Here is a 13060-nt window from a genome sequence, read left to right as displayed (position 1 = left end):
CTTCTCTTGACAATGACAAAATCCTGAAAGTGTCTGCACTGCAAAAGTACAAAACAACTGCATTCTTCCATGAAGACAGGTGTTATGTAAATATTAATGATAGTCACTTTTTTCTCCCTTAACAAAAATATAAAACATAAATAGTGAGACTTCCTAGCTACTGCTTCCCAGATGTTGTGTTTGGGAAGGTGTAAGGTGAAGAAAGTCTGACAGCTTGCATTTCTCCCAGTGCTGCACTGACACCTCTTGGGTAGTCTGCTGACAACAGTAGTGACTTCTTGCGGCAGAATTCTGGTATATCTGAATACAAATAGCCATAGGAAATTTGCCACTTAATTACAGCAATTTGTTTTATATTGACTGCTGTGCATTAATGTTTGTTTGCAAGTCTCAACAACTGGAGTCTAGGAAACTGTGCAGCTATACCACGAATGAAGCAAGTGGGGAACCATCTGCAGCGAGTGATGCACAGTCTTTTAAAAAACATTAAAGAACTCTAAGAGAAGATAGGGTTGGAAGAGACTCCAGGAGATCATCTACTCCATCTGTCTGCCCCAAGGCAGGATCAACACACTTAATCTGTTTACCTAACTTTCTCTTAGAAGCTTTCAAGATAAAGATTCCACAACTTCAAGCAATTTATTCTAGTGCTTTAACCATCCTTAATGCTAGAGAAAAACAGACAATTTTCTGTTGTCCAGGCCCAAATGTTGCCTTGCTGCAATTTAAATTCTTCACTTTGTGTTCTGTCTCCGTGTATATGTAGAAGAGATGATTTCCTTCATTTTGATAGCAGTTTAATGTATTTGAAGACTGTTGTAATATCTCCTGTCTCTGTTGTTTTATTGATAATAAATATCTGCAGTTCTTTCAATCTTTCCTTATTAATCATGATAGACTTCTGATCATCTTCACTGTTCTTCTCTGAATCCCCTTAATTTGTCCATATTTACCTTGCAGTGTGATTTCCAAAGCTGGGCACAGTACTCCAGTTGTAAGTTGTTGGTAATGAACACCTGGCTTCTTTTTCCCTCCAGTACCTCCCCATCTTTTTATTTTCAGAGAGTTTCAAATCTCATCCCTACCAAATGCTGTTTGCTGTAGATGGTCACAATGGGATGTTCCATAAAGTTTGAGACTTTCTGTAAAACCCATTTTTACAAGCAGTAGAAGCTCAAGAACAGTAAAATAGATTGTTTACTCCTGTTCTTTTCAAAATCAAATGAAAAATTACATTTTGAACTTAAGCCAGCAAAGCATCTTCATCTTCCACATCAGGTTAAGGGCACCAACATGAGCTCCTATAATGTCTAGCTTTTATGTGCACAGGAAAATGGTTTGCAAATTCTGATCACCAATATACCTGCTTTCATGACAGAGAAATGAATTTAGAAAACACATTTCAAAAAATACACACTGACCTTAGGTAAGCCAATTATTGCTTTACATTCAGAACTGTTAAATAGTAAGTTTCTGTATACCCTAAAATAAAATTATATCTAAAGCTCATTTAATGTGTTCCTTTTTTTAAGTGAACTTTATCATCTTAAATGTTTGTAACTTCTTTCTTACATGACAAACATAAAAACATAGAAAGAGAAGAGACATTCACCAGGTTAAACTGTGTTTATTGTTTAGGTCAAATAGAGAACAGGGCTGTTTGTTTGTGTTTTTTTGATGTGCAGTAGAGGTAATAAAATTTTTCATTTAGCTTTTATGCTAAGATTCACAAAGAGAAAAGGTATCTAGGTTCTTAGTCATGTAAGTTCTGAATGTTGTCTAATGCCAGTAAAATTTTACTTGTATCAGAATTTTGATTTTTAAATACAATTTTAATTTTTAATTTAGAAGTCCTGTTTTAAATTTAAATTCTTATATACTTTTCAGTACCTTTAGTCTCTCATTCATGAAGAAATATTTCCTTTCCTGTGTGCATATTTTAATGTTTGAGGTTAAATGGAAGCAAGTAACTGGTATACACTGTAAATCTGCTGTCAAAAGCATTTGAAAATAGTTGAGGTTAAAGTGTTGATAACAGGCAGGTGGCAAGTTTAGTATAAAAACCTTGCTTGACTTGAATTTCCGTGTAGTTTGAACTTGTGACATGTTTTTTCTCTCTCACGGTTGAAGGCTTTTTCTGGAAGGTGCAGCTGACATTACTGATCTGCTGAAAAAGGCTGCTGGTTGGCATTCATACTGAGGCATTAGGAAAACAAGAGAGTCATCTTTTGTGAAATTTTGACATAGAAACGTTTTTCACTTGAATTAAGCCTTAAAAAGGTTGTTACATCTTTTGAAGAGAGAGCAAAACAAGTATGAGGCCTATCCACTGGATGTTCACTGAATTTATGTGCACACCGTAATGATTCTGTCTTGTGTACATCTTTGTATGGCAGTTGTGAATTTAGTAAGTTTTCATAAATAGGCTATTGAAAAAAAGAATACCTGCCATCCGTTCAGGTCAAATGAATGTACAAGATAATTTTTTCCGTGATTTTAGTGTGAGAGAGGTGTCAGCCATGCCAACCACAAGTGCAGTAGATAACTGGGGTATATTTAAGTTTTTTGACTAAAATATTATTTTGTTGCTTCCAATTTCTGTAAACTGGTCTGTATTTATTAGTGCCTTTTGTTCATCACTGACAATAAGACAAACTAATATTTTGCTTAGAATAAAATACCATAGCTTTCTGTGTAACTGCAGGCCACCCCAAGAGCAAACACGTAACCTTTTTTACCTTCAGTTTCAGATGACAGTGAACTGCACACAAGTGGTACTCTAAAAGCATCAGAGAAATCAACGATGGAGCAATTAGTAGAAAGAGCCTGTTTCAGAGACTATCAGCGTTTGGGGCTGGGGACCATCAGTAGCAACTCTTCTCGCTCAAAAACAGAATACTTAAGAATAACTGCACTGAACAGGATGTATTCACTTTGCAGGAGGTGAGTTCACCAATTCAGTCTAGTATTTGGCAATAAAGATGACATAATACCTCTTAAATATGCGTTCCACCTGATGTGTCCATTTAAGCAACTTGTTCTGAGCAAATTTTTGTTAAATGTGAGTGCGTTCAACCAGTGACCTTCAAGCTGTTTGTATTCCACTCTTCCATGACGTGATGGCTGTATGTGTGTTCAGCTGATTGGGAAAAACTGCCCAGGAAGGTAGCCAGCAGCGAGGGGGCTGCGCTGCCCCTGCAGCTCTGGCTGGCACGAGCCTGGCCTTCCTCCCTATGTCCTCCCTAAAGGCAGTGCAAAGAGAGTGCCCCTGGGGCTCTCAGGGAGACAAACCTAGGTACTCTGAATTGCCTTTCCAAGGAGTTTCTCTCTCTTGGCTTTCTACATTGGTGTCTAAATTAGGAGGCTATTTTTCAGCTTTCTGAATTAGGCATGAAGTTAGGTGGTAGAACTCACTCTGTTATGATCTGGGTGACTTCTGTAACTTGCTCTGTTGGAACTGGAAATTATTTATGTAAATTATGTGCATATAGAATATATTCTGTCCCTAAATCAGAAAGCAAGCCTCAGAAACAGATGTATATAACTACGTACTTAAAAATATATTTTAAAATTGGATTCATGAACAGATATTTACACTGCTTACTTTGGAAGTCTGTTGTGAAAGTCACATGCTGTGTGTGAACACATGAACATTACTGAGAAAAACATGTAGTTCCTTTTTTGTTGTGAAAGCTGATGTAATTTACTACTACTACCCACAAATATGCTGTTTAATACAAAAGTATATCTCCATGAGTCATATCAGAAGAGCATCTGCATTCTCTAAAGCCAGTTTTGACTAGTCATTGTTTTCATTATGGATAATGAAATTGCCACTGCCTCTTGGAAGAAGGCACACAAGAAAATATTAAATCCTGTCTGCTTTCTCACTTACCTAGAGCAACAAACTAACAACAGTGTTTTTGTTCAATCACCACAGAATACAATGCAAAGGAAGTCATTTAAATCTGTACATTTTTAGTTAAGCTTTGAAAATTACGTAAATAACTGTCTCCCCTCCCACCAAAAAAACAGCTGTTTTTAATATTTTATAGCCTTTTTGGAGAAGGTAATTAATATCTGAGTGGATCACAAGTCTCAGGATGTAAATATTTGTCTAGTGCCATATTAGTTAATTTGATTACTGTACTGTAGGAGATAAACCATAAATGGTATGTACATGGATTTTTGTATGAGGGCAGCTCAATAAATGTTTATAAGAGTAGTGTATATCGTATAGGAACAAAGTTGTATAGTAAGTGCTAACTTGTCCCAGCTCTTCCTCTTAGTTTCTTCTGAACATGAAATTGTTACTTTACTTGAATATTCTTTTTAGGAGATAAAAGATAATCTTTCGTATTGCTTCAATCCCTCCTTCACTTGCATAAACACAACTGCTATCTTGTTGGGTTTTCTATTTTTAAAGCTGTTATATCAGTGCAGTTCCTAATCTTTCAATGTATTACAGTGTTTCAAAAAGTACACCAACAGTCTGTTTCAAATACACTGTTCCATGCTGTTTGGCTACAAATTATAATGTATTTTGACACAAGCCAGTTACAACCAAAAACTATTGTTTTAGTTGCGATACTTCAGGCAATGTAAACATTCTTTTCTGTCAATTCTCATATTCAGTATACAAGTGTTAAAACTGCTGCATCATTTACATGCCTGAAAATTCTGTTTTCTGTGTAATTTTCAAAAATTTGGCTTTATTCTAGTGACAAATAAGAGAAGCACAGAGCAGAGAAATATTAACTAATAAAAAATAACTTTAAATGGAAGAAGGCTAGAAGTGATAGTCTTACAAATTTATCCTAATTAAAATGTTTTAAAAATTGCAGTTCTATTACAAGTTAATGTATTTGCTAGGGTTGGACTAGAAAACAAGTGTTGCTAAATAAAAAATGATTTAGACATACATTTAGCCTGTAATTTTAAAAAAAGGAATCTTTTCATTATTTAAAATTTTGACTGGGATTTTAATTGTTGTTCTTATTTTCCCCTTCTTTTTCAATACAGCTATCCTGGGCTTCTGGTAGTACCTCAGTCTGTTCAAGACAGCAGTCTGCAGAGAGTTGCTCGCTGTTATCGTCACAATCGCCTACCAGTTGTCTGTTGGAAAAACACTAAAAACAGTACTCTTCTACTTAGATCTGGGGGCTTTCATGGAAAGGGAGTTGTTGGCCTGTTCAAATCGCAAACCACACATACTGTAGGTGAGCAGATGCTGCTTGGCTTTCTATATATGAAATCTTTTTTAGGAATAGTTAGTTTTGTAGAGAAAATCAGTGATATGATTGTATCAAAAGACTTGGGATATAAATGGTTGTCTAATATTATATTCGTTCAGTTTAATTACTGTATGTCAAGAAATGAACAAATGTGGGTTGGGTAGTTATAGTTTGAGGATGTCTGGAGGAAATGGGTGTGTTTCATCCCTTTATACTGCTGTTAAGCAGTATGTGAGGGGATGAATGGTGGTAAGGATGAAAGGCAAATTTTCCATATATAATCTTACACTCGACATTATTGCCGTGGATCTTCACCCTAGATACCTGCCCAGTTCAGTAACAGAATTTCATATAAATCAAGCTGTTCATCCACTGATTCTCTTTCCTAAAATACACACTGCTCTTCAGAATATAAAACTTCATAAGTAGAAGCAATACGGACATTATCTTTCTGTTTAGGCAGAACTAAATTATTCAGATCTGAATTGACTTCTTGGGGTATTGCTTCAAGGCATAGGAGACACCGTATTATTAACCCAGACATCATTCAAGTGGATTTTGGGATATGCAACCCCTGCTTAAAAGTTGAAGAGAAAATAATGTTTTGTCTTCAGGCTTGTTCCACTGTGTCAGACAGAGCAGCAGCATGATGCTTCCTGCACATACATTTTCTAATCACTTCCTAGTCATATTTCCAGTTTAGATACTAATTTTAACAGGGATACCTTGAAATTTCATTTGACACCTCCAACTAATCAGGTAATTGTTGGTTAGTCTCCAGAATAGAATCTGATTGGACCATCACTGGAGAAGAGAAAATTATTTTAAATTACAGTAATTGTGGTTCATCAAAATGTGCTCATTCAGGTTCTTTTACTCTCCCTCCTTCACCTCTGATTCCAAATGCTGTCTCTTGTGATCAAGACACTGAATCCAGTTTAAGTTGCTATGATCTTTTTGCCCTTCATCTCCTTTACCTCCTTTTAAGTCTGTGCATATGGACAGAAATGGGTGGGGTTTGTCCAGTTGAGGTAGTGTTTCCTTCCATCATCACCTAATTTTTTAACATACACTGAAAACTTTATGTTTTTGTTTCCTCCCTGATTTTGTTTTTTGTTAATTGATTCTTAACTTTTGTTAAGCCTTAAGATTGTATTAAGTGGACCATCCTTGTTTAACTTCATTGCAGTACATTCTGAGAGCATCCTACCTTCTCATCTGACTTTTTTTTCGCCTTCTGTTTTTAAACTGTTTCTGTGGCCTCTCTGGCTTTGCTTTCATCCAGTCATTTACAGCTTCTCTCTATCTGAAATAGTCATTCTCAAGGTCCCCAGTAACTCAGGCAACATCAGTGACAACTGAAGAATGATTGTTTCTGAGATCTGTAGAGTAGTCATCTGAAACTCTGTGCACGTCAAGGATTATTCAAAGGTTTCCAGATATGGAATCATGGTTCACACAGACAGTGCAGTCCTCCTCCTACAAGTTACCTAATCATATGGAAGACACTTTCTGGAGGTACCCACTGGTGACAGAGCACATGGACTGTCAGTGGGGATCAGGAATGTTACTTATTTTAATTGGAGATTCCTTAACATGCGTTATGCAGGTGTAAACACACTGTCTGTCCTCCTTCTTCTCTTCTTTATCCCATTAAAAAGATCAGATTAGGGGAGTTGGGGACCTGAGGGACATGGAGGTTATGTCCACTGATGTCTCTAAATGCAGCATAAGTGGGCATGAACGCTGGTGTCCTTGGATATGTATATGCACTTTCAGTGAATGGACAATACATTTCAAGGAACCTCCAGCTATTAGTAAGTAACTTTCCTTTACTGCAGTGAAGAAGAGCTGATGGAATGAGTTTTTTGAATATATTTTTAAGTTATATTTGCTAAAGAAACTGTTCCATCTGTTCTCTACACATTTTTTTAAAGGCTGAAATTTGCTGACAAGTACCACAGACTTAAAAATGTTACCTTTCATTCTGAGAGTGAAGAGAAAACTACATCATTTCTATTCCATTTGTTTTGACCCCTATTGATGGATGCTTAGGGCTATTGCTTAGGGCTATGGCTATTGATGCATGCTTAGGGTGGTGACCACTGAGTAATTTACGTCTTTTAGAAGCTTAGTTTCTGCAGTGGATCGCGGGAGAACTTGCTGGGTGTTTGCTATGCAGACAAGGGAAGATGTTCTGAAAATTCTTCATCGTTAAAGGAATGGGCAAATCATGAAGTTTTCAATGCTCTGCTTTACCTAGTGAGCTTTTTCATCTGCTATTTTATATATTTATAAATGTACTTTCTGTATTTTAATGTATTCCATTCTTTCTGTGAATTTATTTAGCTCCTGCTTCTTTAGAATCTTCAAGCAGTATAGAACAGGAGAAGTACCTCCAAGCCTTACTGAATGTGATATCTGTCCACTGCAAAATGAATGGCAGTAATACTCTCACTGTTAGACCAACAATTGCTTTGTCTCCAGGTAAAATTGTTTTGTACAGTGCTTTCCTATGAGGAAGTTGAAAAGTGAGTTAGTTTTCTCTGATTTGATGTTAAGTAAATTTCTCCAATATGAATTCTGTTTTTCCTTTTACTGTTGCACTTTCTGGATAACTTCTTCACTCTCAGTTTTGGTGAATGTGTTTTCCATATGTAAAGGATGTTTATAATCTTTCCCAAAATATATTTTTAGTGTTGTTATTTTGACAGTAAGTGATTCTCAACCTGCAGTTTATGGTTTTTGATGAAATAGGGTTGAGGATGATGGGCCCATCTTGAGGCTTTAGCAATGTGTTGCAATTATAGAACAAATAAAATAAAGGTTTCCAGAATATCAGAATGCCAGAACTTTACAAGTTTTTCTATATCAAATGCGGCAATTACATTATATAACCATATCAAAAGCAGTGATACGCTTTAGAAACTTTTATAACAAATTAAGCATATTAAAAATTGTATATTGAATAAGAGATTGCCAACCTTGAAGGGACTGAGAAAATGTGAGATTGCAAGGTCAGATTCTACATGAACTTATGCAGGATTTAGCTATAGCAACGATGGAAGGCATATAGAAATTTTCATGTGTGTTACATTCTCAGAATGGGATTTTAATGCCATTTCCAAGTAGAGCTTTACTTGAAATGAAAACCCTTTCAGAAGACATTATTTTTGTTATGCATTGGTGGAACCATGAAGAAATTAATCCATATTCTGTTTCAGTTATCATGTGACAAAACCTGGTAGGGTTCATGTAAAGGTAACCCTGATGTCTTAGAAAGAGGATTTTGTGACTTAAAACTGTGTCTGTCCTGCTTTATTCAGTTGGTGGAAATTGGCCTAATATAGCCAAACAGTGTTTTTTCTTGTAAAATAACATCATTCCCAAAGTGTGCATGCTTTGCTTCATTTATTGTTAAATATGTTGATTGCTTGGCTGTATCTAACATCTCCATACTGTTGTAAATGTATACATCTGTCTTTAAAAAAACAAATCTGAAATACAAAATTGGCAGCAATTGGCTGTATTAAGTGTGAAAAAATCATTTTTATCATTTATGTTGTTAGTCTGAAGTAACATTGTAGTTTTTTAATCTTCTATTCTTTTTTGACTGACTTTAGGCACTGAAAGGAGGGCTTCAAGAATGTCCACTGTGTTTAAGCAGGTAGTGCCAGGACATTTGGATGTAAATCTATCCAATAGCTTTGCTCAAGGAGGTTAGTAAGACTAGCTCAAAGACTAAGCACCTGTGTTATTTGAAATAAAAAATAAGAACAAAATGGTAGTGAAATAAAAATAATAATACTGCTTATTGATTTGTTCCTCTATGAAACAGCAAAATAGAAATTACAGATTAGCCTCAGTCCATAACATTATTTAAGTATCTAATTCCTGTTTAAGTTCTTTACTTACTATGGAAATGAAGTCTGTTTCATGTTGGGAATTAGTGGAAAATTAAGCACTTAATTAGGAATTATGTTTCTAAATACTGTTTGAGTCATCTCTGTTTTTAATTAGCTGAAATGTATGGCCTAAAAATGCTTGTTTTCTATCCCTGAAATAAAATATATGGTCATGAGATTTAGTAGTATGAGGAAGTTCACACATACATTAGGATTGAATGCACTTTAGAATCTCCGATTACAAATCAGACCAGCATTTGGCTGAAGATTATTTGATGGTTCATAAAGCTACAAATAATCTAGCTAAATAATTGTACTTTATGTAAACGAAGGAGATATATGGCCAGCTTGTAACCAGTAGAGAGATACAGTGCATTCTTTGGGAACAGTTATTTTTAGGAACAAGAGCTGATCAGTGTCATTTCTACAAGAAGCTTTCCTTTTTGTGAAGTGCATTTATACTACTTCTTCAGTTTGATGAAATTGTTAGGATTTTTTAATGTGCAGTACTTGCATAAATCAGTGCAGTGAATTCCTTAAATATAACATATGGTTGTTAGAATAGATATGAAAATATTTCCCAAAAGAAAGAATTTTATATTGCTTTTATTACCTTTGACCTCTGAAGGCTGATAGTACAATTGTTTCTAGACATCTATAGCTTGCTGTTCTTCCCTTTTAACTCCTTGCAGCTTTGTAGACAGTGAAGTAACAATCTTACAACAGGTTGACCTCAGATTTTCAGAGGTGGGAGTGAGAAAAGCCATAAGAAGGCTGGTCTAACCAGGAAGTTAGACCTGTTTTGGCCTCCTGAGGTCCATTCCAACCTAAATTATTGTACAATGGAAAAGCTTTGTATGGAGAAAGATAAGACAGTTTTGTAGAGAAAGACATTCAAAAGAAGGGATTACAGGAAGGAAGGAGGTGGAAGGGAGGGAGAGTGGAAGGAAGGAAAATACACAGAACTGTATGGAGAAGTTACATGAGTAATGTAGCAGAAGAGAAGGGCAGTTAAATGGGGGTCACCATAGAATATACACTTGTGTGCATCTCCATCATCATAGTATATGCATATTTCATACCTAAAAGTTCTGTTTATAGACTCTACTCACTGTCTCAAGTTACTGAACACGGAGATGAAAAGAATGGAGGTTTTAATTGGATAGGTAAAATGCCTGTGGAGATAAGAGAACAGTGATTAACGGACAGTGTCTGGAAATGTTAGATAAGTTAGTGCTTGTGCCCAGCTTGCCTTAGCACTGAAATAGTGAAAATGCTGGGTAGCTGACAGCAGGCTTTTTGTTGCATTCCACTCCTTCGTGCGGGAACGAAACGTGCCAACAGTGGAGTTGTGCTGAGGGGCAATGAAGGTGCTCCAGATAAGTCAGGGGAAAGCTTGCTGGTTGAGTGTTTGGAAGTTGTCTTTTGAAGATAAAAGGATTACTGAAATAAGAGTTGCTGGTTTCTGGGATTACACTTTGTGTAAGTGTGATAGGGGGAATTTGGTAAAGGTAAGAGGAGTCTAGAGGCAGTATTAGACCATAGGCTTTGTGTTGTCTTCTTGGACATGGCAGTCTCTTGGCTGAATTCCAGCAGTAGTCAGAAAGAGGGCAGAGAAGTTATCTTGTGTTCTGCTGGACAAGTGCCCCATCTGCCCTTTATATCTGAAAGGTGTGACTGCAGGCTGCTATCTGCAGTCTATTCGCAGCTCAGCAGGATACACGAGGACTCAGCTGAAACATAAGAATGTTTGACAAGTATGATGGGAGTCCTGGTGAAAGGGAGAAGTGGACAGGGAAAGAGAAATGGAGGGGTATCTCCCTAAAATAAGTAAACACTAGGTCTTTTTGATTGGATAACAGAATTCTTTTGGAAATTTTCCAAAATACAGGAGTATATAGAACCTCTAAAAGTGATGTTGTCAAGTTAGTGGATTCAGATAGGCTTTGTTATTGCAAGGGTTTTTGCTACTAGTTATATTGCACATATGGAGTAGTGTCACAATACAGTATGCAAGACCAAGAATGGACATAGCAGATTTTTTGATCAGCTGAAAAAGAGACTTATTTTATGCAGACAGTCTAAAAATGGTGCTTTCTCTCTCCTTCATGTTTCTCAGAGTAACCAACAAAGCAAAAAATATACATAGTAAATATGGTGGGGTTAGCTAATTAATTTATCATAGCAATCAGCCCAAAGTCTGCAACAGCCATTTAATAACTGGATTATGTACTACACTGTACAAAATACAACAGCAGGATTTTTGTGGTTTTGTTTCTGGATCACTCTTCCTTTTCTTATTTTCATTGTCACACGCAGAGGGCTCAAAAGCCAAGTTCAGCTATGATGTACCAATTGAAAATGACATTTTCTATTTCTATGTGCCAGATATTGCGTGTTTTTAATATGCATCCTTTTAAAACTGAAGTTAAAAGATATGTTCCAGTGCTTGAATAATATTTCTCACTTTTTAAAATTATCCTTGTTCTGAACATTCATCAGTTTTCCTGAATATTCATGTTCATGTCAGATACCTTTTTTATTTTATGTGGGAAATTCTAATCAAGTATTTGACCTAAAAACAAGTTAAGTTAGTTCTGAGCTGAAATATTTGGCCAAACACTTCCATTTTATAGTATGTTTTCATTCTTGGGCCTTCTTTTTGGCAAGTACTTTGGATGATTCACAAAAATCAAGTTCACTTAAAAATGTATACCTTTTCTTCTTATATTACTTTATAGGTATAGTGTGGTACTTAATTGGTTCTAAAGAACAGCACTTCTCACCTGCCATTGTTTTGTAATTTAGTACAATAAAATGTTTTCTCAGTATGATTTCCTGCTGCTAGAAAAATACGAGGATATTTATAATGAATAAATGCAGACTCCGCTCTGAGATATTCATTTTAAAAGCAGAAGAAATTAATACTTTGTATTGAAAGAAGCTGGTTGTGTAGATGTTGTGTCTGAGCCAATAACATGCTATCTGATAAGCATACAAGACTCCCACTGAAAGTGAGTTTTTAGGCAAGGGGAAAAAAATCCCTTTGATCGATACTGGAGAATGACTGTTTTCTAAATTATATACTTTTACACGGTGCTTTAAAAATGTAAGTAGGTATACAGAACTAACATCTTGCATTCTGATTTCATTTTGAGGTCCATCAAATTATGTAATTAAAATATTTTTGAGGAGAAGAGAGTTTTGCAAAATTGCACTAAAATTTGAGATTTTTAAGTAAACTAACTTTTGACTGGACTTTCAGTAAAGTATCCAGCCGAATGATTTAATTGTTAAGTTTCCTTTCAGTATTATAATAATAATAAAAAAAACATAATGGCTGTGCTGCATGTTTGAAATTATTGCAATGACCATTAAATTATTCCTTTTTGATAAATGGGTACTTCCTTCCCATTTTGTATTGGTTTTCTGGCTTGATTGATGTTTTGTCTTGTGATGACTAAGATTTGTGCTGTCTGATAAATCATGTACTTTAAAGAAATTCAATATATACTACATCTTTGGAAATTAATAAGTAACCCTTTTCTTTTCTCCTGCAATGTGTCTCGCTGCAATGTGCATTCCATTCCTCCTCCTTCTGTCTTTACTGTTATCTACCAGTGCTTGGGTACAGAGATAAATGTTTCACTCATTCAAATTCCAAATCAGCAACTAAGGGAAGAGTCCATCAAGGTACTGTATTCTGTGTCCTGAAAGCACATTCTGTTCTACCATCTCCATAACTGCTACAATATTCTAATATATGCTAAAGTGGTACTTGTCAGAAAGCCTTAACTCTGCATTAACAAAATTTGGGGGGTTGGGTTGTGGGGTTTGGGGGGTTTTTTTTGGTTTGGGTTTTTTTTTGCCAATGAATGTATGATGCAGTGACAGTGATTAGCTAACAACACACTTCAGCAT

At 35.7% G+C, this 13060-nt stretch overlaps 1 protein-coding gene across 1 annotated transcript in view; it reads left to right on the top strand.

Annotated features, from left to right (window-relative positions):
- The window catches only part of SBF2 (SET binding factor 2), a 281893-nt gene that overhangs the window by 230065 nt on the left and 38768 nt on the right, over positions 1–13060 (top strand). The window contains exons 26-29 of the mRNA XM_067296115.1: positions 2745–2943; positions 5023–5219; positions 7584–7721; positions 8858–8953. Of these exons, the coding sequence (XP_067152216.1) occupies positions 2745–2943; positions 5023–5219; positions 7584–7721; positions 8858–8953 (630 nt within the window). The remainder of the gene's footprint in view (positions 1–2744; positions 2944–5022; positions 5220–7583; positions 7722–8857; positions 8954–13060) is intronic.

The sequence above is a fragment of the Apteryx mantelli genome, chromosome 4 (genome assembly GCF_036417845.1).
Source record: "Apteryx mantelli isolate bAptMan1 chromosome 4, bAptMan1.hap1, whole genome shotgun sequence".
In the NCBI taxonomy this organism is placed as follows: domain Eukaryota; kingdom Metazoa; phylum Chordata; class Aves; order Apterygiformes; family Apterygidae; genus Apteryx; species Apteryx mantelli.
Note: the sequence above shows the minus strand (reverse complement) of the source record. Positions and strands in the feature narration are given on the sequence as shown.